Source organism: Chionomys nivalis, chromosome 7 (assembly GCF_950005125.1).
Source record: "Chionomys nivalis chromosome 7, mChiNiv1.1, whole genome shotgun sequence".
NCBI lineage: Eukaryota > Metazoa > Chordata > Mammalia > Rodentia > Cricetidae > Chionomys > Chionomys nivalis.
Window position 1 is genome coordinate 94,239,834 of NC_080092.1, and position 24,781 is coordinate 94,264,614.

The window sequence follows — 24,781 nt, forward strand, 5'->3', positions numbered from 1 at the left end:
AAAAAAACAAACAAACCTCAGAACAGCAACAAGATCAAGAGCCACACCACAACTAAGAATGGCCAGCATCAATCATCCAGTGCCTGCCAGGGGAATACTCGTTCCTCCAAGACGTGCACTACCAATCTTGAAGATGGTTGGGTGCTTGTTTTCTCCCCGCCTCTTTTCACAGGGTCTCACTATGTAGCCCTGGGTGACCTAAATTCACAATGTGACCAAGATGGCCTCTAGCTCACAGAGATCTGTCTGCCTCTGCCTCCTGAGTCCAGGGATTAGAGATGTGTACCATCAACCCTGGCTTGGATGGTTTATTACAAAATTAAATGAAACCTATACTTAGCCAGGCATGGTGGCTCATGTCTGTCATTTTAGCACTGAAACAGGGGAATGACTACAAGTTTCAGCCCACCTTGGGCTATATAATAAGACCTTATTTAAAAGACACACACACAGAGACACACGAACACACACACACACACACAGACAGACACACCTCTCTCCCTTTCCCCAAATCACACTTAGCATTATTATTATTATTATTATTATTATTATTATTTTGGTTTTTTGAGACAGGGTTTCTCTGTAGCTTTGGTGCCCGTCCCGGAACTAGTTCTTGTAGACCAGGCTGGCCTCGAACTCCCAGAGATCCGCCTGCCTCTGCCTCCCGAGTGCTGGGATTAAAGGCGTGCACCACCGCCCGGCTTAGCATTATTTTTTCACAAATCAAAGTTAAAATAAATAAAAACATAAATAACCTCCAAGTCTCTTCAGCTCATGAGGGTGGACAATTTCCAGACTAATCTAGTTATATAACTGTCTGTCAAATCATGTGGCCAGCGGTCCTTCTGGGACCCTTTTGGCTCTAGATCACAATAGACAATCCTGAACAAATCAGAGACGTGCCAACAACTTGGATACCAGAACGCTTATAATGAGATTTCTCCATATTAGCAAAAATTTAGAAATAATAAAAAAAATGCAGTCAGTGTGAACTGGCAAACTATATTTCACCCACACAATGGACTCCAAGCAATCCTGTAATTGAGTTGATGCAAAAATATTTATTGACATGGCACACGGGGCACAGTAGGTCCTTAAGGGAAAAAGATTAGAGAACAGAGAATGTCTGGCTCCCTTAATGGAACTCAAATATCATTAGCGACGGTGTCTAATTAAGGGGAACGGTTAGCTGGTGTTTTTCTCCATCATTTTCCTTTTTTGTTGATCTGCATTCTCCTCCTAAAATGTAATCGATTCATTACACAGTAAAAGTAAAAAAAATGTTTATTAATAGTAATAATGTCTCTGAGTGTATCCATCAGGTTCTGTCTAGATCTGGACCTAGATACGAAATAGATTCTTCTAGAATGGCTTTAAAGACATTCTATGCTGGCAGCTTGCAGCTGTCTGGACCTCCTCCCTAGGACCCAGCTTTGTCTTGACAACACATCACTTGGGATTTGAGCGGCCAAGGCTTCAATGTGATCGGTTTACCCCTTTCTAGCCTGCTCCGGGAGCCCTGTTGTGCTTTGTAGCTAGAATGCCTTGTTTCTGGAAAAAAAATATCAGAATCACTGCGGAGCTTTCAAAATGTTGAGATTTTCCCTCCCCACCCATTTATCTCAAGGCTGCAGGGGACAGCAGCAGCCTGCACCACCCGAGGGACACAGGCTGGGAGTAGAGACAAAGGGCCGGTCTTCTGGATAGAATAGGTATCCATTCTACCAATTTGCAGAGGAGGAGGTGGTGACAAGAGCTCACTTCTTTCTCCTCTCCTCATAAGAAGATTATGCGGCATGGCTACTTCATCCTCAGGTGGGGATGTGTGTTGTGATAATTCATTTGTATTTTAACAAATAAAGCTTACCTGAAGATCAGAGGGTAAAACAGCCCCACTGGTCAGCCTTATAGACCAGGCAGTGGTGACACACACCTTTAATCCCAGTAGCTACACTGGGATTAAACTATTGCCATAGAAACTGGGTGGTAGTGGTACACGCCTTTAATTCCATCCCTAGATAGGATTATAAAATGGGAGGAGACAGCTCTCACACAGTCTCATTCTGAGATTCCCAGAGGCAGGATCGCCATCTCGAACTGAGGTAGAGGTAAGAGCCAGTGGCTGGCTATTTGGCTTTTCTGATCTTCAGGTTGAACCCCAAATTCTATCTCTGGGTTTTTTTTTCTTAAAGATTGATTTATTTATTATATATACAGTACGGTGTCTGCCTGCAGGCCAGAAGAGGGCACCAGATCTCATCACAGATGGTTGTGAGCCACCATGTGGTTGCTGGGAACTGAACTCAGGACCTTTGGAAGAGCAGGCAGTGCTCTTAACCACTGAGCCATCTCTCCAGCCCCTGTCTCTGGGTTTTTATTAATCATGCTACAGATGACTTCTAGGAAAGTTCCACCAGGGGTTTCCTATATGTAAGTTGCTAAGAAACCCAGAGAGTGGGTCTGTAGAAGCAAGGGTACCCCAAGTTCTATTCTGTCAGGAACCATCCACAAGTGTAATAAGATGCACTGTCTTTCTGAAATAGAAATAAGTGACATTTTAATACATAAATATCAACAGAGGGGCTGGGGCAGATGGCTCGGTGGATACGGTGCTTGTTATGCAAGAATGAGGACCCGAATTTGGCTCCTCAGTACTGTGTAGAAAGCTGGGCAAGGCCATACATGTGTGTTATCTCAATGCCTAGGCATGGAGATCTCTGGGGCTCACCGGCATGCTGATCTGGCCAAGCTGTAAGTTCCAGGTTCAGTGAGGCACCTGATGTTTATCTCTGGTCTGCATGCTCATGCATGTATTTGCGTACATGCATGCACACACACACAGAGGCACATATGCACTCCTCCCATATACACACACATGTGCATGCATGTGCACACAAGGCACACATGCACTCCCATGCACACATATTCACACACCCACATGTGCACATAAGGCACATATACACTCGTATGCACACACATATTCACACACAGGAGGCACTTATGCACTCGCATACACAAACACATATATTCACACACATCCACACACATGTATGCGTGTGTACACACACAGGGCACATACGCACTTGCATACACACACACAAATATTCACACACACACACAATGGAAACAGTTGCTGAGTTAACAGTGGTTACTCAGGTTTTTCAACTAGTGGCTGTAGAAAAGGACACTACCATGTTTTGCCAGACCATGAGTCCCAGTGGCACGGATGTGGCTTTTCCCTGAGGACAGGTTCACAGTTGCTTTATTAACTTTTTCTTTTAGAGAAAAGTCTGATAAAGTCATGACTAAGGATCCTGAAATTGATCTGCCTACATCCCGACCAGCTCTGCGTGACTTCAGGCTTATGTCTGTGTTCTGTGCTGGCATGTGAAAATGCCCCCAAAGGTCCACGTCGAACCCTTCACGAGTCATTCCTTGCCTGCTGCCCTGCATTCCTGGGTCCTCAGAACTCTATTATACTGACTGGCTGACTCTGCTCTGGTCCTCTGTCCAGTGACCAGCAGGTGGCGCCCCAGGATACAGTTGTGTAGCTAAGAGGCCCTGTCTGCCGGAGGCAGGAGTGCCCACCCCGTTGGCCTTCACGCCAATTGTGTGATAGTGTTACCGCTCCTTAGCAGGACAGCAACAAGCTGGGGTCTTCTAAAGAGGGAGTTACGCCGACTCCCAGCCTTCTGGAGCTCTCAGAGCACAAAGGGACACCACACAGTCTCCTGGTTGTAGTTCCAGTCTGTTTACAGTTTGGGGGTACACCGGGTATCCTTGCTCAAGTTTGGGTATTTGGAAACTTCAGTACACAGATGACTTTCTCATTCTCTACAGTGGCTTCTAGAGCCACACTGAGCTCTTGAAGAACTAAATACCTTAAGGTCAAGGTCCTGGCTTCCCCACAGCAGGGAAGGGGTGACTTCAGTTCAGGAATTTTCCCTTACAAGACCTTTTCCATGGTCATCCCCTGGGGTCAGCTCCTGTCCTATCTCTATGTTCATCTCTTTGTATTCTTCCTTTTTAAAGATTTTTAAAATTTTTATGTATATTGATGTTTTGCATGTATGTCTGTGAGGTAGAATTACAGACAGTGGTGAGCTGCCATGTGGGTGCTGGGAATTGAACCTAGGTCTTCTGGAAGAAGAGCCAACGCTCTTAACCGCTGAGCCATCTTTCCATCCCTCTCTTTGTTTTCCTAACCAGATCACTCCATTATGAATATTAAAATAAGACATGAAGACCTTACAATAGGTGCTTAAACTAATTAGTTCACAAGAGGTTAGTTGGGGGTCTGAAAAGTAGGGAGCGTGCACCTTGGAGTCCTCCATCTCTTCATCCTAAATGCCTTTCTTTCCTTTCCTCCCTTCCCTCCTCCTCTTTTGTGGTTCCTTTTCTTTGTGTGTGCAACATATGTGCACAAAATGTACATGTTATCTATGTACATGTGTGTAGTGTATGTGCATAATATGTGCATGGTGTATATGCACATGCATGTGTGGTGTACATGAACATCATGTGCATGGTGTATATGTACATGTGTGTGTAGTGTATGTGTACAATATGTGCATGGTTATATGCACATGTATGTGTAGTCATGTGCAAATATGCACACGTGTGTGTAGTGTATGGGTACAATATGTGCATGGTGTATATATATGCACATGTGTGTGTTGTGTACAATATGTGCATGGTGTATATATATGCACATGTGTGTGTTGTGTACAATATGTGCATGGTGTATATGCACATGTGTGTGTAGTATATGCATACAACATGGACATGGTATATGTGCACATGTGTATAGTGTATGTGTACAATACATACATGGTATATATGCACATGTATGTAGTGTATGTGCACATATGCACGTGTGTGTACTGTGTGTGTACAATATGTGCATGGTGCAAATGCACATATATGTGTAGTGTGTGTGCACATATGCACACATGTGTTCAGTATATTGTGTAATATGTTCATGGTGTATATGCATATGTGTGTGGAGGCCATAGGCGGACATTAGGTGTCCTGTCTATAGCTCTCTTCAGACGGTGTCTTGCCCTGAACCTGGCACTAGGCTGAGCAAGCTCCAACAGTCCTCCTTTGCCTCTCTACAGGGCTAGGGTTATAAGCATCTATGTAGCTACATCCTGCTTTGGATATATGTATGCAGCAGCTGCACCCAACTTTTGGGAGCTGGGATTTGAACTCGGGTCCTTATGCTTCCAGAGCAAGTGTTCTTAGCTCTGAGTCATCTCCCAGATCTTCTTCTTTGTTCTGTTTCTCTGCCTTCCATTTTGTCCACACAGCTCTCACAGCGGGGTCCCCAGATGCTCACTCAGCCTCATCCATACCCAGTTCTGGGATCAGCTCCTGATGATGTCATCCTGACATCAGCAACCCCCGCCACTTTGCCTGGAGTACCTGACAGTCACTCTAGGATCATGGGTCACTCCGCACACCATGGAGGCCTGGGTGCCCTTGATGACACTCTGGTCCTGGGGGGGCTTGGTGATGCGGGTCCGGGCTGTAAGACAAGGTAGAGACAGTGCAGCAAACAGGGATATGGTGGCAGGGATGTGGGGCTGGCACAGGAGGGACATTCCTGAGGTGATCTGGGGCTGTACATCCAGATGTTAGGAGAGGATGTGCGATGACCTCATGTGTAGACAGGTGTGGATACCATATAAAACTCTCAGAAGAGTGGAAAGGACAAAATGTCCCAGGGACACTGATCCTTAGAAGCCACAAACATGCTGGGGACTCAGAGTGCCAGGGAGGGAAGGGAAGCTGCAAGCTGAGAGTCATCAAGACCATTAGGGCAGCTTGTTGGTGACAGGCAGGGTCTAGTTATTCACCCCAGGGCCTAGGGCTCAGCCTGGACAGGTGGCCACACAGTCAGGGTGCACACTCCAAGTGGAAGAGGCTTGAGACATCTGGTGGCATCTCTCCAGGCTGATCAGCGTCAGGTGGCTCACCTGAATGGGCCTTACCACTATGCCACCAATGCCACTAATGTCTCAGCTGCTTTCTTGGCAGCACAAGGGCAGGAAAGGGGCTGAGAGGGACACCGTCTGGCCCACAGAGTCAAAAATATTTACACTCTGGCCTTGTGTTGATTTCTGCCCCTAAAATACACAAGACAACTTTTTACAGATCTCTGGACTCAGCCAAGCATGGCACAGCCTCCCCATCCCGTGGCCTTGCTGGCAGAGCCATCACCCCCTGATTCTTGGCTTCTAAGTTAATTTGTCACCATCCCTGTGACAGGAAGAGCCTTGGCTGTGTCAGCAACACAATATGAAAGTGCACATGCTGGCAGCCCCCAACTATGAAGAGTCACTCACCCCATACGACCAGGTCTGCGGAGGCCTCGTCGACTCCCCGAGAGTTGGTGGCCAAACAGGTGTAGGTACCAGCATCGGAGATGTGGGTTGGGCTAACAAGCAGGCTGCCAGACTCCAGCAGGGTGAAGCGAGGCAGCTGGACAGAGCCGCTGGCTAAGATACGTTCCCCTGAGGTGACAAAGCGATTGCCGGGGTGTCAGAGGCAGCCTTGATGTTGGCCCTAGATGCTCAGTCCTAGAAGGTCTCAGGTACCCACCCAGCTCTGGAAATGTTAAATGGGTTGGACACAGGCCTGAGCTTGGGCTTGGTGACAGGCCCAGGCTCACAGGGACACAGGGTAGTGGCACCCCTTACAGGTCACCCTTTTTGCCACGCCTCCACCCACCACCATGTCTGCCTTTCACCAGAGGAGGCCACGCTCTGTGTGCTATTGATGCTAGCACCGGCCACCCATGGCCATGGCCTGGAGGCAACTGCATTTGGGTTGGGAAGAGAGGGCAGGAGACAGGCTGACAAGGTGATGATGGGTATACCCTGCCACAGGACAGGATGCTTCTGGGGAGAGTCACCTTCAGGGGACCTGAGGAGGAGAGGAATGAATGAGGGGTGCAGTGGGGCAGTGCGGGGGAGACGTGTGCGAGAGAGACAGAGATAAAGAGATAGACTGATAAGACAGGCAGATGGATAAAGATACCACCAGGTCAGGACTGACCTCTTACAGTGGGATGTAAGAGGTCTTGAGAGAGAGAAAGAGAGAGAGAGAGAGAGAGAGAGAGAGAGAGAGAGAGAGAGAGAGAGAGAGAGAGAAACACAGAGCAACACGGTTTGTGAAGATGGGTGGTACACTGTAAAGCCTTTCCAATTATACTTGTGGAACTCGATTTGCCTAGCTTCTGAAATGAGATTTGTGTTCTTGACTGTCACATGGCTATGCCCTCTGAATGTCTGTCCCATCTACCTTTCTGCCATGTGATAGCAGGTCGCGGTGCCCCCGAGGTCTCACACGCCAGGACCACCGACATTCCGTCAATTACCGTACTGTCAAGGGGGCCCCTGGTGATATTAGGGGCAATGCCTGTAGAGGAAGAAAGCAGGATCTATTAACCTAGGAAGAGACCTAACCAGGGGCCAGAAGCTCCGAGCCCACAAAAAGATGGGCCCTCTCCACTCGCTGGCCCTGGTGTTACAGGGTCTTTTGCAGGGAGGCCTATGAGAGATCCAGACGTACCTGTCAGGATAGCTCTGCCTTCTGGAACCTCAGGCCTCCACTGAGGGGAAACAGAGAACCCAGAGGGCAGCTTACAGCCTCAGAGACAAAGTCAGTAGGATTTGACCTCCACTGAACGTGCAGTAGCTTGTCTAAGAATGCACAGCTGAGAGCTGCCTTGTGCTAGGGCTCCAGGACCCTGGGGGACTCCTGTGTCCTGACACAGCAAATAGGATTGGCTCTTCTCCAAGGGCATCAGGGGCCCTAGGACCTCCGAAGATGGTCACGAGGGAGCAGGTTCCCTTTCCTCTGGCAAGATGTAGTGCTGAAAGGACCCGATGAGCTGGTGCTACAAAGGATAGGCTCCTATCCTAGTGCGGTCCCGACCCACCGTACTCCTCGGTGGTGGGGAGGGACACTGTGCCTCATGGGGCAGCTCAGTGGCAGCACAGGGAGGACACTTACTGGTGACGGCCAGGTAGGTGGAGGTCTGCGCCTCTCCAGCGGCATTGTGGGCGAAGCACTGGAGCATGCCAGTGTCATCGGGCAGTAGGCCGCTGATCTGCAGGCTGCCATCGCTGCGCTGCTTGAAGCGGGTCAACTTCTCCACCTCCACCAATGCAGCGTCCTTGTACCAGGTGATAGAGGGAGGTGGCACCCCTGTAGGAGGCCAGGGCCACCGTCAGCCACTATGTCCCCTTGTCTGCAGGAGGTCCTAGGGCACTTTGCTTTCTAGAAGCTTCTCCTAGACATTGATTTTAGAGAGTTTGTTCTTGGAAAACTCTCAAGACTTTTGGCATAGAGAAGAGAGTTTTCAGAAAATTAAAATTTCTTAGAATCAGTTTTCCACAGAAATGCTTCACTGGCATTTTTTTTAGAGGGGAGATTCATTACTATTGTCGTTTAAATGTCTATGTATCATTATGGGGAGAGGGCATGCATGTGCCACAGCATGTATGTAGGGGCCAGAGGACAGCTTTGTGAGGTTAGTTTTCTCCTTTATGTAGGTTCCAGGCATTGAACCCAGATTGTCAGGGTTTTTTTTTTTGGCAACCACCTTTACCCAAAGAGGCATCCCATCTGCTCCTATTATATTAAGACTTGCATTTTAAATTATGTGCGTGCGTGCGCTTGCGTGCGTGTATGTGTATGTACGTGTGTGTGTGTGTATGTGTGTGTGTGAGAGCCCAAAGTAGTCAGAGGCATCCATCCCACCCAGACCTGGAGATGTGAGTGGTAAGAATCCTGATGTGAATCCTGGGAACTGAACCCAGGTCCTTGGCATAAGTAGTATGAACTTTTAACCTCTGAGCTATTAATAATAATTATTATTATTACTATTATTATATGTATTTATGTGTATGAGTATTCTTCCTACATGTATGTATTACATCATATATGTAACTGGTGCACATAGGGTTCAGAAGAGGACATCTGGAATTATGGGTCCTTGTGAATTACCATGTATATGGGTGCTGGGAGTCAAACCTGGGTCTTCTGCAAGAGCAACAAGTGCTTTTAACTGCTAGTCATCTCTTCAGGCCCTATTGGTATTTTTGAGACAGAGATTTATGTAGCCCAGGCTGCCCATTAACTCTTAATGTAGCCAAGGATGACCTTGACTTTCTGATCCTCCTGCCAGGACCTCCCAAGACTAGTATTACAAAGGGTGTGTGATACCACGCCTGGTTTATACAGTGCTGGGAATTGAAGCAGGGTTTTGCCCATGCTATGCAAACACTGCTAACTGAGCAAACTCTCCATCCCTGGCTTTGCATTCATTGACTTCTACATCTTCATTATTCTTATTCTTACGTATTTTGGACAAGGCCCTGCTCGATAGCCCAGGTTGTCTTGGAAGTCACTATAGCCCAGGCTAGCTTTGGATTCATGTCAACCCTCTCTCCTCAGCCTCTTGAGCAGGGACGGCAGGTGTGGCTTTAATTTTTTACGGTAACGCTTAGCTCAGCCTTCTGTATATTGTGCTAACCCCATGCTTCTCCCAACCCCTTGACAATGGAGCCCAGGTGGAGAAGCTGACAGAGGGGCTTCTGTCCTGTGGCAGGTGCCCAGAAATCCCATCTCTGGTCTTCACACAGAGGAAGATGGATGTCTCCATCCGTTGGTCTGGTTCTCTCTCCTCATAGATGTCTCTTGGTTCTCCAAAAGTCCCCTTCATCCTCCCTCCCTCTGACTCTGCTCAAACTTGACTTCCCCAGGGGCATTCTACACTCTCAAGTGGCAGCCACATCTCTGCACCCACCCCCTGTACCCTCCCACCCTGCAGTCCGTCATCACCACGCTTCATCCATTGGATGACACCAATTCCCTGCTATTCATTGTAACATGATGGGGATCAGGGTGTGGCTTACAATCGACAGCTTGTCATGATTTAATTGGCAGCCTTTTTTCTTTCTTAGTGGCACATAAAATAAGGGGGCACCTCATGGCTCGTGGCATTTTGAATGAGATGAAATAAGGCATCTTTATTTGTTTATTGGTTTCTTCATCTCTTTGCAAATATGTATGCTGGAAAACAGGAGGGATCTGGCTCTATGGTTCATCTGTGGACGCAGCCCGGCTTACTCCCCTTGGGTGGCCAAGAGTGAGCGACCCTGCTGAGATTTGTGGCAGCAGTGTCCACCTGCCACTCCTTTGCTCCCACGGGTCCTCGTCTTTGCCTCTGCCCAAGGGTCTCAGGAGAGATGCAGCTCCGGAAACCCCTCTACGCTACTTGGTCCATATCTATTCCCTGGCTCGGGATTCTCTATTCTCTGGGCAGCCTGGAACTCACAGCAATTCTCCTGCCTCAGCCACTGGCTGCTAGGATGCTTCAGCTCCCACACTCCAAGCGATAGTACCCTTTAACCCTCTATCCCCTGTTTATAGCTACCTTTAGGCTCGGCTCTGTCAGGATGGGAGCAGTGAGCATGGGAAACCACGGGTTAAGTAGGACCAGCAGGGGGAGAGGACCAAGTCAGGCAACCCCCACCTCAAATGGGCTGAGTGGGTGACACTCGTTCAGGTGAGACACACCAGGTCTGCGGATGCTGGCAAAATGGTGATTCGGCATTGTCTACAACTCTCAAATTATGGGCAATTTGGGTCTGTCACCTGTCCTGAAATTACGGTAATTTGGGCTCATTTGTAACCCTGGAGTTACGTTGGTTGATTTGCAGCCTGAGATTACGGTAATTTGGCTGTTTGTTTCCTGGGTGCCAGCACCTAGCCAGCCTGTCACTGTTTAGTGATGTGGTCTGAAGAGGGAGGTGGGGCTTAAAGATGTCTTGACAGGGGTGGGAGAGGCTGGTGGTCTGGGGTCCTTGTTCCCACACCCCTGCCTCTGTGTTACCTTTGGCTCGACATGGGATGTCCACCACCTTCTCCATCTCTGCTGTGATGTGTCTCTCGGGCTCTTTGACAAACTGAGGGGGCTCTGCCAAGGAAGGACCAGGAGACAGGATTAGAGGCTTATTGCTTTTATATTTAGCCACGGTGGAGATGGCAGCTGGCCACACCTGCTGCAGTCTCTGCTTGTTCCTTCCTTCTCCCACAGCAGAGGAACCCCAGTACTTTCCCTGACTTACCCAGCACCGAGAGGTAGGCTCCCCGGGTGATGGGGGCCACACTGCTACTGCGCAGCACGGCCTCACACTCGTAGTAGCCGGCGTCGCTGATGGTGGGGTTGGTGATAGTGAGCCTGCGGTTGTAATCACTGATACCGTTGGAGAGCAGGGCTCCATCTTTCTTCCAGACAATGTGCAGCTTGATCAGAGGCCTAGGGGACCAGGGAAGCAAAGCTGCCCTCAGACAAGGGTGTCTGGAAGGCGATGGGGGGTGGGCAGGGCAAGTACGGGAAGGAACAGGACGGAGCTGGCTAGCACCTTGTCACTTCCTAGTGGAAGGAAGCTTTAAGACAAGTTCCTAAAATGCCTCGAAGTTCAGCTTCCCCATCTGTAGGATGGGGGCAGCTGTAGCAGCCCTGGGTGACAGGTGAGCCTGTCAGTCACGGACAAAGCTCCCAACAGGGCCGGGACACAGTGGAAGCTGCACACACAGCACTGAAGGAGCCTGTCCCACAGCTCAGCTCTCCCAGGGCCCACACCTTCCCTTCTTTGAATATGTGACCTAGGAGGTATGGAGGGTGAGGGGAAATGATAAGGAGAGATCTGACACAAGGGCAGACAGACAAACCCACCCTCATCTTTGAGAAGTAAGGAGAGTTCAGCTCCCTTCCCGCTACCATGGGCCCCTGTACTCCAAACTCCAGGGACCTGGTTTGCTTGGATATTCCTTCCTAGTTCCTAGCGGTTCCTAAGGATGGAACTCCCCAAGTGGGTGGGGCTAGCTATTTGGGGCACTCAGAATCTTCCAGAAAAATCCTCTGGAATCCTCAGCTGGAGGGGACCTTGGGACCGTCAGTCTAATTCTCCAGCTACAGCATGACTTCACCTCCACAGGGTATCCAGGCAGGACAGGCTGCAGTCAGGACACCCCCTGCGTGTCTTGTGCGTCATGACACACTCATAGACAAGCACACTGAGGCCCATCATGGAGCAGGGAGCTGGGCGTCCAGGGGAGCTGACTTCAGCTCAGCCCTGCTTTTGGCCACATGGGTAACTGTGTGTAGACTGCCTGCCCTTTCTGGGCTGTAGGGCTCTTGGCACCCATGTCATGTTGGGGGGAAAAGAGGCCCCATGGAAAGTTCTCATCACACAGTCAGTCCTCTTAGGAGGAGGCTCAGAGACGATCTAACAGTCTCCTCTGTGGGAACTGGAGAGACACAATAGTACCTTACAAAGTCCATGTTGGGCTCACCTTGTGTGTCATCTACCATACACGACCCACTTCTACGTACCCTGCATACAGAAAGGCTCTGTTCTGAGGGACCGGCTTCCCCTCTCTGGACCACTCTGTGTTGGGAGCACAGAGATCCACCCTCTGGCTCCACAGACTGGGCAAAATCTATCTCCCACCAACTCCCCATGGCTGGCCCTTTCCCCGTGGACACCCAAGACTAAGGAACACAGTTGTGCGTGTCTGACACTCTGGAGCTACAGTGTTCACCTGCCATCCCTCCTGCTCTCACTGGTCTTCCTCTGACCGGGCTTCCGGACCCTCCCGAAAGACGACTGTGCTCCTGACTCCACTTCAACCAAAGAAGTGTCACCCACCTGGCATTTGCCACACACTCCATGGTCACCTCCGAGGTTCCGGCCACAACACTAGTGTTCTTGGGTGGGATGATGATGGTTGGCGCGATGGGGTCAGCGGGTCCCCCGACATCTGAGAAGAGGTCACGTATTAGGAGGGTGGAGTCAGAGGCTTTGGTCCTCAGAGCACAGAGTAGGTGGCTATACGGGAAGTCCCATAGCTGTACCTCTGGGCAGACTTGGGACTGCCCTCTTCCTTTCCTCATGAGTCTAAGTGTCAGGGGAGCTCTGGGGGGGGGGGGTCCTTTGCTCTCGGAGACCTGCAAGTCAGCCACACCCTTCCACTCACTACTCCCCTCAAAAACACTCCTCCTGGCCCAAATCCGCCTTACTGACCCTACTTTGCCATTCATCCTTGACTCCTATACCAGACCCCACACACTCAACACCCAACACAGCAGTGTCCCGTCCCTCCTGGGTGAATCTTCCAAGCAAAGCGGATGCCATCTTCCTCAGATCAGCGGCACAGGCTTGCAAGAGTCCATTAGACTCCTGTCTGAGGATGCTTGAGATTCCCTCAGAGAAGGAAGGGGTGGGGAGCGACTGCACTCTCACCTGAAATTCTGGCTGCTCCTCTTAGCCATCTGTCTGCAATTAAGCCCTAATTTCAGGAGGCTTCAAGGTCGGGTGGTGGTAGAGCTTACTCTGTGGGCTTGAAGCTACATGGCTATGGGGAAGCCAATACCATGCAGGGTGAAGACATTCCAATATGGCTGCTTTGGGGTTTCCAAGCTCCTGTCCATAGTCCCTCTCCCAAGCTCTGTAAGTAAGCCTGGTAAACTCATTGGTTCCCTGGTATTGTAGTTTGGATGAGCAACGTCTTCCACATGCTCACGCGTTTGAACTCTTGGCCCTCAGTTGGTAGTACTGTTGGGGAGGTTATGGGAACTTTAGGGGGTGCAGCTTTGCTGAAGGAAGTATGCACTGGGGGCAGGCTACAAGAGTTTACACCCTTGCCCACCTTTGAGCTTGCTCTACTTAACGTTTGAGCAGAGTGATGGGTGCTCTTTTAGCTCCCTGCCCTGGCTGCCTGTGGCCATGGTTCCCTGCCATCATGGACTCTCCCTCTGAGACCGGAAGTCAAAATTGTTTTACCAGAGCAACGAAAAACAACTAGTACACCTGGGCGGGGGCGGGGGGGGGGCTTGGATGTAATTCTACTTTGGCTTGTCATTGACACCTTATAATGAAGGGGGAGGCATTTCCCAGTAGTCTCCTCTCCTGGTTCAGGGCCACTCGGCAGCTGTGGATGTGACTTCCCTTCGAAACAGGGTCTTTGCAGGTGTAACTGGTTCAGCTGAGATCACGGTATTGCATTGGGATGGGCTCGCCATCCAATGGAACGGCATCCTTCTGCACAGGAATTGGGGACTCCAGATACAAGACCCACTTGGGAGAAGCCGAGTAAAGGTGGAGGTGGAAACCGGAGCCAAGAAGGGAATGCCACGGATGCCACCAGCTGCAAGCAGCAGAGGAGGCTGTGGTGGTCCCTAGAGCCCCCTGAGGGACAATGGGGACCTACTGACCCCTTGGCTTCCGATTTTACCTCCAGACCCACCAAAAGAGTCTGTTCTTATGCTAAAAATCCTTCATGCGGTGGCATGTTGTTATGGTGACCACATGGGACCAGTCCAGATGTTGGCATGGGAGCTGAGGTGGTGCTGGCTGTGGGCCTAACTGTGTCTCCTGATGGTTCATGTGTTGGGGCCCTATTGCTGACACGATAGCTTTGGAGCTGAGCCTGTAGAGCTGATGAGATTGGCTAGGGTTGGGAGGGTGTGACCTTCACCATGGGATTGGTACCTTCAGCCTCTCTTGTTCCCTTCCTGCCCTCCTCTTCTCAATATCTCTTACCTCTTTCTTTATCTCTGTCACTTACCATTCCTCTCTCTCTTCCTTCCATCTCGGTCTGTTTCTCTCTCCCTCCCTCTTTCCCTTCCTCTCTTCTTCAGCCACATGAGGACACAGTGAATGAGCAGGCAATAGGTCCCTGTCAGGAATCATGTCCTCACAGGCTCTGCCATGTGACTCCCCGACCTTGGTCTCTAACTTCAGACCCGTGACAGTATGAATGGCCACAGCTTAAGGCTGGGCATACGGCTTTGTCACAGCCCCTGAGCTGATGCTTAGTCCTGGCAGCCACTACGTCCCCAGCACAGGACATGCACACGCTGGTCGGGAGGTGTGCAAACACACTTGTGTGACTGACAAACTGCTACAGCTGCCGTTGTCACTGTCGGTCTTCCAGGACACAGGACGGAAATGAATGATAGATTTCACGAGAGGGCTTATGAAATCAAAGGCAAAGAAACACCCCTGCTGTGTGGACAGGGTGGTGTCATGGCCGTTTTGTGTACTCTGGGCCCTGCCAGAGGCGCCCGGCTCCTCTTTAGGGGGTCAGCACAGGCCCAGCACTGCCTATAGCCTTGGCATCCACTCTGCACCTGTTCCTAGCTCTTAAAATACACCCTGAGAGGACTTTTTTTTCTTGCACGACAAATCTATCTAGTTGGCCCCCTTCCAGGACTCTTTAGAGGGAGACGGCTGTGACAGCTTGCACAGGTGTAGGTGTGGGGGTATCCTCTGTGGGCCAGGAGGGGGGCACATTATATCCTTGTCGCCACTGTGAGCTGCCGTGGCCAGCCCCAGGCAGGTTTCCTGAGCTGAGCTCTTGGCCTTGTTAGAAACAGCCAAGGAAGAATAGGAATAAAATGTAAAAATAAAGTAAAATGAAGGGGCAAGGAGGCGGCATATAAAGCAGAGTAATTGCAACAATATAAAGCCTCATGTAGGTGCCATAAAGTGCGATCGGATTGAAAGCTGCTGATATAGCTGAATCCATAAACGTGTGCTCTAAGTTGTTTATTACATGCCCGCGCGCAGGTACCATGGCCCAGATTAATGGGCCACACCGAGGAGACAGACTGTTAGAGTCCAAGTCGGTGCTGCTGGCCTGATAAACAGACAGCCTGGAGGAAGGCGAGTTACGGGGAGGTAGAGATTAAATAAGGAGGGCTGCCAGCGTGACACCGGAAACACCCCCCCCCCCCAGCATGTGGCTGGGTCCAGGCAGCAGCCTACGGGGCTGGAGGGGAATCGTGCTGGCTGAGGACCCTTGGTACAGGGAGGGGGCTTGTTTTGTCCCGGGTCTTGTGTGTGTGTGTGTGTGTGTGTGTGTGTGTGTGTGTGTGTGAGAGAGAGAGAGAGAGAGAGAGAGAGAGAGAGAGAGAGAGAGAAGAGGAGAGGAGAAGAGGAGAGGAGAAGAGAAGAGACAGAGATTTATTTCACTCAGTTTTCTCAGGACAAAGGGGTAATAAAAGTCATTTTATTGGGGCCTGGGATATAGCTCAGAGGATAGAGTGGTTGCCTAGCATGCAGGAAGCTCTGGGTTCAGTTTCCAATGTGGTAGCTGGGAGAAGTAGCAGAGCTAGGGGACGGTAGTGGATGTGGTGACTTGAGCCTTTATTCCCAGCGCCTGGGAGGCAGAGGTAGGTGGATCTCTGTGAGTTTGAGGCCAGCCTGGTCTACAGCGTGAGTTCCAGGCTAGCCAGGGCTATATGGTGAGATCCTGTTTCAAAACCATGACTAGGCATGACAGCACATTGTAATCCCAGAAGGCATGAGGTAGGATGATCAGGAGTTTAGGGTATCCTGAGCTATATACGGAGTTCAAGGTCAAGTGTGAGCTGTAGGAGACCCTGTCTGAACAACAACAATAGCCTCCAAACCAAAAAATTAAAATAACCACCAGAGCTAGGCTAGGTGATGTAAGCTTATTATCATTGCTGCTTGGTGGGGGTGGGGGTGGGGAGGATGAAGACTAAACCAAGAAGACAGAGAATTCAAGGCCAACCTGTGTAACCCAGCAAGACCCTGTCTCAAAATAAAAACTAAGAGGAACTAGGGAACACAGTTCAGCTATCTCTGGGTTCTGAGATCGATTCCTAATACTGAAAAAAAAAATGGTAGCACTTGTCTGGGTGGTGTGAATTCAGGTCCCGCTCAACACATCTTGCTTGGTGGATACCAGGAATGGGGAATTCCCACGTAGAGAGGTGGTAGGAACTGTCCCCCTGGAGAGGAAAGCTGGGAGTCTCACCAATACCAGCGCGTTAGTGACTTAAGGATGCCTACAGCGAGGGCTGGAAGGAGCGGTTCAGCTGGTCCAGCATGCGTGCAGAATGCGCTGTGCAAAGTAGGCGCTCAGTGAAGTTAGTCCTCCTGGCAACAACCTACCTGTGTTGGGAAGAGCTGCCCCATCACCCCACAGCTAAGTGTTGGGCCTTGGGGTTATACCGAGAGGTGGGAGTTACAGAGCCTCAAGGGTTCCCAACTGATAGAGAGACAGCCATGCTCAGCCTTTGAGGGGTAAGTGTACGGGGGTAGGTGTACGGCTTCAGAGAAGTTCCTAGACTTGAGGGGTCTTGAGAGAAGAAAGAAGGGTGTTCTAACTATGTATTCAAGGGTGTAGACACCACAGTGGTGGCACTCAGAGACAAGGAGGGGGGAGGCAGTGTTCATGATCTTGGCTTGCTGGCCCTCCCCAGACCACTCCTTTTGGCCTGCTGGAGGAAGGGCTCAGGGGTTCTCATACATTACCCAGCCACACCCACCTGTGTTCCCAGCACCATTCTTAGCACAGGGCAAACAAAAGGTGAGCGATACCTCATGCTAGGAAGCCCATTTTCCATCCCTGCTGCTGTGGGGGTGAACCAGATTCGACTGGGGTATGCTGGGTTGGGTTGGGCTTGATGGCTGAAGATACATGTGCCCAGCTGGGACAAGGGGACAAAGCCAACAGATCTCAGTGATTGTCTAGAGGCAGAGGAAGAGGGCAGAAGGGTCATGATGGTTGAGAGAGGAAGCCTAGTGACGGACCCCTTTATAGAACCGTGGGAAAGTCCGGGGAGAAACTAGGTTTTAAAGGGAGATGTGCTTGGATTCTGTCGCATTGTTTGAGATGGCGAGGGGATGTCTGGATGGCTGGAGATGTTCAGAGGTGCCAGACTTGAGGCCTCCTGGTGTGGTCTTGGCATCAACTTAAGCATTCAGAAGTGAGGGATGAAGGCTGAGCCTGGATGCTGGGCTTTCTCACTTCCGGCAACAGGAAGTGGTGGTGTGGGAGGACCCGTGAAAGGTGCAGAGTGTGGGGTGTAGGCCCCTACAGTTCAGGAGATAGGGCCAGGCCAGGGGTGAGGGAATGGGGTGTCTAGGTGATAGGGGCAGGGGCTGGCATCCAAGATGGGAAGAAGCAGAGAGAGGTAGCCTAGCTAGGGTGACTCTAACAGAGCCAGGGAGGGAGACATCGGCGACCTGAGACTTGTGTTTTCCTCCTGATATGGACTGCGTGAGGGTACAGTGGAGCCCAGGGCCCAGGCTTTGTGGCTACCCAATGTGGCTCCCATGCCTGACTGTCAGGGATTAGGAAAACCCACTGGGATGTGGATGATATGATTTCTTTGGTCTGTCCCCTCAGCTTTTGTCACCTGTGAAATGTGGATAACGGGAGCCAGTTACATGACACAGCAGCGACAGGCACGTGATACCAGGTCTGAGGATCACACGGTGGAAGGAGAGAGGAGACTCCTTCAGGTTGTCTCTGACTCTCGAGTGGGAGCTGTGGCATGTGTACCCTCCAATAACCGTCATATAAAGTACGGATAATGACAGCTTAACCATCTGCCCCCGGCGACTGCCGTAAGAGGACACCAGCAGGCCATCAGAGTGCCCAGAGTCCTGAGTCCTGAGGAAGCAGGCAATGGCTCTGCATGGAGGATAACAAAGGTGATGCCAGAAGCCCCCAGGTATGGCGCGACTCACCTTTGTAGGATATACCTGGTTGTCCTGAGCTGTCTGCTGGGAGACTGTGCTGAATCAGGGAGTCTGGCCACCAGGTCTCCTGTGACCTCTTGTGAGGAGGCACAGCCCAGGCTCCAGAATGCATTCAGTGTGTGCTGCATTCAACTCATGCTCCGGATAAAGGCTTAAAGACAGCCCTCAAGACCTCAATGCAGAATGGGCAGAAGCCAAGGTTTAACTTTGGGGGTCTGTGGGAACTCAGCTCATGTTTATGGGGTTCCTGCCACCAGACAGGGTGGGGGAGGCAAGACCTGGCACCTGGCAGGGGCTACTGATTTCGAGGAGGATTAGGGCCTCACAACCATGGCTGGGATGGAGACTCAACAAGGTGGCTCTGGAGTGTGCAGATCACAACATTTCCCACAGTCCTGGGATGCTGTGGTGGCTAGCTAGAACCTCAGCAATCAAGCTGTGACTTCTTAGGCAAGCCCAAACAGGGAGGACATCTCTCTGAGAACTCCTGATTTAAAGGGTCCCAGGGGCAAGGACGGATGGAGCTTGCCACATGGAAGCCATGTTGGATCCAGCAGCCTTAAACTATTTCTGTCACAGTGGCAACCAGGGACAGTTCCCTCCGTGCTCTTTCTCTCAGCACTGCTTCAGACATTACCATATAGCGGAAGTAGCTGGGCTCAGGGAACACGTCACTCACTTGGCCCCAAGAGCTTCAAGTGGGCATCAAAGGGCCATTAGCTCTTTCCTGAAAAGACTTGATGGACACAGACACCTGCTCATTTCCGACAATAGCTCTCCATCCTCAGAGCATCCAGGCCTCAAAGTCCAGGCCATCTAGCATGGTCCACGAGCCACGCATGCCCACCAAGCTCCTGCAATGTGGCTTGCGTCCCTTTGATTTAATGAGATTTAATTTTAACTAATTTACATTTAATTAAAAACAGAGTCCCCAATCCAGTTATTAGAACACTTTTAAGTAGAAGTGGAAGAACTTTGGCGTAAGACTATATACCTTTATGGCTCTAAATCTGACGGAATCTAAATACAGATCACGTATTTCAGATGAAGATTTAGCATTCAAATTGAGATGTGCTTCAAGTGTAAGACACGCAGAGATTTCACAGACTTAACATGCAAAAAAAAAAAACCAATGTAAAATATCCTGCTAATATATTCTATATTGATGGCATGCTAAAAGGATATTTTGGATACATCGGGTTAAATAAAACACATTAATAAAACGAATTCTGCTTATTCCTTTTTACTTTGTGAAAAATGAGGTAAGCCTCAGTGTGGTGGTGTGTGCCTACAATCCCAGTGCTCGAGAGGCAGAGGCAGGAAGATGGGGAGTTCAAGGCCAACCTCAACTACACAGGGAGTTCAAGGTCTATGTGAAATTCTGCTTCCATTAACCCCCCCCAAAAACAACAAAACAACAAAAGCCAACACCCAAAAATAAAACGCACAAATAATATAAATGAATAAAAATGGGGTCACTGGAAAAATTTAAAATGATATGTGGGGCTCATATTCTTTTTTATTCTATATAATAGTACAGGCATGTCTGATCTCTCTCTCTCCTCTCTCTCTCTCTCTCTCTCTCTCTCTCTCTCGTGTGTGTGTTCATCAGATGGGTGTGACCTTTCAGGACTGTGACGCTAGGTGTAATTTCTGGGGTCACCAGCCTGGTTCTTTCTTTCTCTGTTAACAGTGAGCATGGCTCCCCGATGAATTTGGCAGGAAGCAGCTGAGCTGGTGGGAACAGAGCCTGATGGGTAAAGGAAGGGAGGGGGAAGGAGAAGGAGGGTGTGGCTTCAAGCCAGGTAACAGGGGCTTTGAGCCGCTGGTGGGCGGGCGAGGTGGCAATTGCTCTCACAAATTGGCTGGCAGGCAGGCTGGGGGACCATGTCAGCGCAGCACAGGGTTTTGAAGTGTAATCCCTCGTGGGAGGGAAATTAGCTAGAAATCAGGCGAGTTTGCGCTGGATCCAGCTTTCAACTCAGTTGAGGATGCAGCAATGGAGGGGTTTAGGAATAAGGGAGACTGGCGGCTGGGTGGGACTGGGATGGAGGCAGATGAGGGGGGCGGAAGGGGCTCTTTGGCCTCACTTGGGCTGTTTGGAAGGCGTGAGGGTGGTTTGAGGTAGAACAGAAAGGGCCGCCATGGGTTGCCTCAGTTCTTAAGAGGAACAGTCAGATGCTGGAGGAGAAACAGAAGGCCTCTCTGACCATGCATCTGGGGTAAATTAAGTCACTCAAGAAGATGCCTGGATTTAACTTGGACAACTCACTCCATGACTTTGTCTCTCAGTGTGTATCTCCCCCCCCCCCATCTCTCTCTCTGAGACAGGATCTCATTAGACAAGAACTGCCTGATCTACATAATGAAAGATCCACCTGCCTCTGCCTCCAGAGTGGTGGGATCAAAGGCGTGCACCACCACTCCCAACCTGTCTCTTTGTCTTGTGTCTCAGACTATCCCATACTTGCTGCGTAGCCAAGGATGGCCCTGAATTCCTCATTCTCCTGCCTCAACCTCCTAAATGCTGGGGTTACAGGCATTTGCCACCATACTCGTTTTTATGTGTCATTGGGGAGGGAAACCAGGGCTCTGTGTGTGGTAGGTAAACACTCAACCAACGGAGCTATATACCCACTTTGACACTAATTCTTCAAAAAGATGTCTGGATCCCAGGAGACTCTGAGTAAGCTTACCACTAAGAAATTGCTAGAAAAACAATCCCTCCTTGTCATCAAATTCCTTGTTCCTGTACAAAGAGTCCTGGCTCAGATCAAGGTCAGAGGTGACATCCATGACCCTCACTGGTCAGTATCCAGAGTGGATATTCCACCCCCTAATTCAGATTTCTTCCCAGGCAGATGGAAAACTGGCTTGGAGATAGGAACCAACTGGGTCTACAGAAAAGAGTCCCGTCAGAGCTCAGAAGGCCCAGGGAGGAGACAGCAGGGGCTGGGAATGTTCTAGACACTGGCAGACAGAAGCTAGGATACAAGGTGGCAGAGACACTCAACTTGCCGCTGACGGATGCATATGGGCGCAGCAGGATGATAAATGAGATGTGCTGTGGGAGTGGGAATCATACAGATGTGGAGGTATGTGAACATCTGGCTCCCCCAGCTGGTGTGGGGCTTAGCTGCTTTAGGAAGTGCAAACCCAACCCTGACTTCATTTTAGTGATTCCCAGCCCAGGAGGGACCTTGGCCATCCACCTCACCTTGCCTAGCCTGAGGTTAGGCTCTGAGGGTGAGGCCACTCTGGTAAAGAGAACCAGACTAGGAGAAACATTCCCGCTCTGGTCTCATCCGGAGGGGGGGGGGGTGTCTCTGTGCTGGAGGACACTGGGGCAGGTTATATTGGGCTGAGCTCCTGTGCCTATCTCTCCAGGGGCGTCAGGCATCTGAAGAGGGGCAGAGGTGGAAATCTGGAGGCGAGCCTGCTGAGAGGAATGCCTGGCTCCGAGCGGAAACAGCACTTTTATGTGCCAGCTGGGCAGACAGTGTACTTCTTTTAAAATGAGCTTCCGCTCTCCCCGGGTGTTCTCTCCATCCGCACCTGAGCCTGGGGTGGCTGGCACCCACACATGTGAGCACACACTCTCTTACTTGCTTCTGCCTCCTTCTAGCCTCCAGTGGACACGGTAGTGGTAAAAATAAATTTACCCTTTCCCGGAGCTGTGTCTGCCATGGAAGCATCTTCCAGAACTCCACTTTCCCCCTACCCGTGACCTTCATTGGCTTGGCTCACCACCACCACCACGTCCCTCCACTCAGACTGTGGCTCCTCCTCTTCTGGAGATGGCTCCACCTCCCCAGCCCTAGCCTTCCCTACTACTCTGTCTTCCCAACAGCCCCCTGGAGCCCCATTCCTGAGATTTAATGACCCGCCTTGTTTCTGCTTGGTGATGGTCCCCGGTCCCGCGCTTACTTACTCTCCACAGCAAGAGTGATGGGCTGGCTCGTCTTGTTGTCTCCGTTCTTGTCGTTAACTGCCTGCACGTAGTAGCGGCCACCATCAGGAGCCACCGTGGACAGGATGACCAGGGTGTTCTCCAGTGTGATGGCTCTGAGGAGAGGCAAAAGATTCTTTGGACAGGGGCCCAAAGGGCTTGGAGCCAGGGGCCTGTGATTGGGGGGTCTGAGGTAAGTGGTCTGACTATACTTACTCCTCTGGCAGCCTCCAAGAGGCCCCCCAGCCCACCCCACTGACAGTGTCTGTAGAGAATCTACCACGGCACCCCAGCCGTCCCTCTATTCCCTGAAGCTGCAGCTTTCTCAGGGCCTATCCCAGGGTCAGGTTCGGGCCATTTTCTCCAATCCTCTAGGAATTATGTTCCTGTCCATGTCATAGCCTTGGCGCTTTATGAGGTTGCCTCTGCCGAAAGTTCGCGGTTTGCAGAGCGAATGAGTGATTGACAATGAGCGACGAGTGACCAGAGTGACTTCAAAAGTGAAATCCAGGATCAGTGTGTGTGTGTGTGTGTGTGTGTGGCCGGAGGTCAATCTCAGGTGTCCATCCTTATTGGTTGACACAGGGCTCATCACTAGCCCAGAACCCAGTGAGTCAGCTAACCCAGTCGGCTAGTGAACAGGGGTCAGCCTGTCTCTGTCTCCTCAGTAAGCACTGGGGTTAAAACTGTGGCTCGCTACACCAGACTTCTTTTTCACTTGGGTTCTGGGGATCAAATTCAGGTCCTTGTGTTCACAAGGCAAGCACTTTCTGGATGAAGCTATTTCCCCAGCCCTGGGGTTGGTCACTTTCTAAAGCTGTTTAAGTAGATAGACTCAAAGGCCACAGCTGGCCTGAACCAGACTTCCCAGGGCCATACACCTCTAGTCTCCTCCCTGGGGATCAGTTTTCCCTTTCCTTTGCAAACTGGGCTGGTCTACAGTGTATGAGCCTCTTGCTCTCATTCCCAGTCCTCATCACAAGTTCAGCAGGCAGGAAAACAGGGAGCCGGGGACCCCCTTAAATGGGTATGAAGTGGTTCTGGAGGGCTGCCCACACCGGCTCTGCCCAGCTTCTTTTACCCATTCTCCTGATGACAAACCAAACCATTAGTTTGCCAAGTCTGTCTCCAGATTGTAATGCGATGTGCCCGAGACAGCTGTTAAACATCCTTAATGTTAGTTTAACAAGGACAAATCCAGTTGAATTCTCTTCAAATTTTCCCATTAGGTGAATGTTACAGAGTTTTAAACAGGCTTTCAGATAAACATTCTCACTAATGTCTCTCTGGCCCAGCTCTCTCCTAGCCTGGTGGTGCTGCCCCCACCCCTTTGCTCCTCATTTGGGGGCTTTTCAGACTGAGAGTTCTCATACCATCAGGGGAGTTCTGGGCAGTAAGGTGGCAAGCTCTCTGATCCCTAGTGCTTAGGGACCCTAGCGATGCCCTGTTTTCCTCATGCAGAGTTCTTTAGCTAACGAGGTGACAGGAATGGGATCATAGACAGGCTAGAATTCTCTCTCTCTCTCTCTCTCTCTCTCTCTCTCTCTCTCTCTCTGTGTGTGCAAACAAGAGTATGGATGTATGTTTATGTGGGTCCTCGTGCATACGCTGTGTGTGTCAATCAAAGGACCACACTGGTTGTTCTTTCTCAGGTGCTGTCTACCCACTTCGAGACAGGGTCTTTTACTGGACTGGAGCTCATTAAGTAGGTTAGGCTGGCTGGGCAGGGGCAGGAAGCTCTTGGGATCTCCCTGCTTCTGCACTCCACCCCTCAGTGCAAGGATGACAAGTGGGAGCCCCCATACTGTGCTTGGTATATTCTCAGGCTTTCAAGGCAAGCACGTTGCTAACTGATCTGTCTCCCCAGCCCTCACCCCGCATGGTCTGGCTTCAGGATGAGTGGAGGGACTTTTAGGGTGTTTGGATCATGTAGGTCCAGCTTTCCCAGCACCATGCCAAAACATATGAAATGCCAGATGTGGGATTGCGGTGGTGAGCATCTTCCCATCTGAGGGTCTCCTTGTCTCACCTAGAGCCCTGGTCCTTAGATGTGGATTGTGGAGTACAGAGCTGTGAGTTGCAGGAAGGGTCTGGGCTGTGCAGGGTGGTGGGGCTGAGCTGTGGTTTGGGCCCCTGGACTCTGAGGATCATGTATTTCCTCCAGGGCTAGCTGGACCCTATCTTCTTGCCCTTGCAAAGGTGGATGGGAGTATCTGCGAAGACTTCTCCC

The 24,781-nt window shown here is 50.6% G+C and overlaps 1 protein-coding gene across 1 annotated transcript in view; it reads right to left on the minus strand.

Annotated features, from left to right (window-relative positions):
• Sdk2 (sidekick cell adhesion molecule 2) overlaps positions 1-24,781 on the minus strand; it is a 278,134-nt gene that overhangs the window by 78,491 nt on the left and 174,862 nt on the right. The window contains exons 5-12 of the mRNA XM_057775509.1: positions 22,534-22,667; positions 12,732-12,843; positions 11,145-11,335; positions 10,910-10,993; positions 8,023-8,217; positions 7,309-7,425; positions 6,351-6,518; positions 5,428-5,530 (exon numbers count right to left, since the gene is read on the minus strand). Coding sequence (XP_057631492.1) covers positions 5,428-5,530; positions 6,351-6,518; positions 7,309-7,425; positions 8,023-8,217; positions 10,910-10,993; positions 11,145-11,335; positions 12,732-12,843; positions 22,534-22,667 — 1,104 coding nt within the window. The remainder of the gene's footprint in view (positions 1-5,427; positions 5,531-6,350; positions 6,519-7,308; positions 7,426-8,022; positions 8,218-10,909; positions 10,994-11,144; positions 11,336-12,731; positions 12,844-22,533; positions 22,668-24,781) is intronic.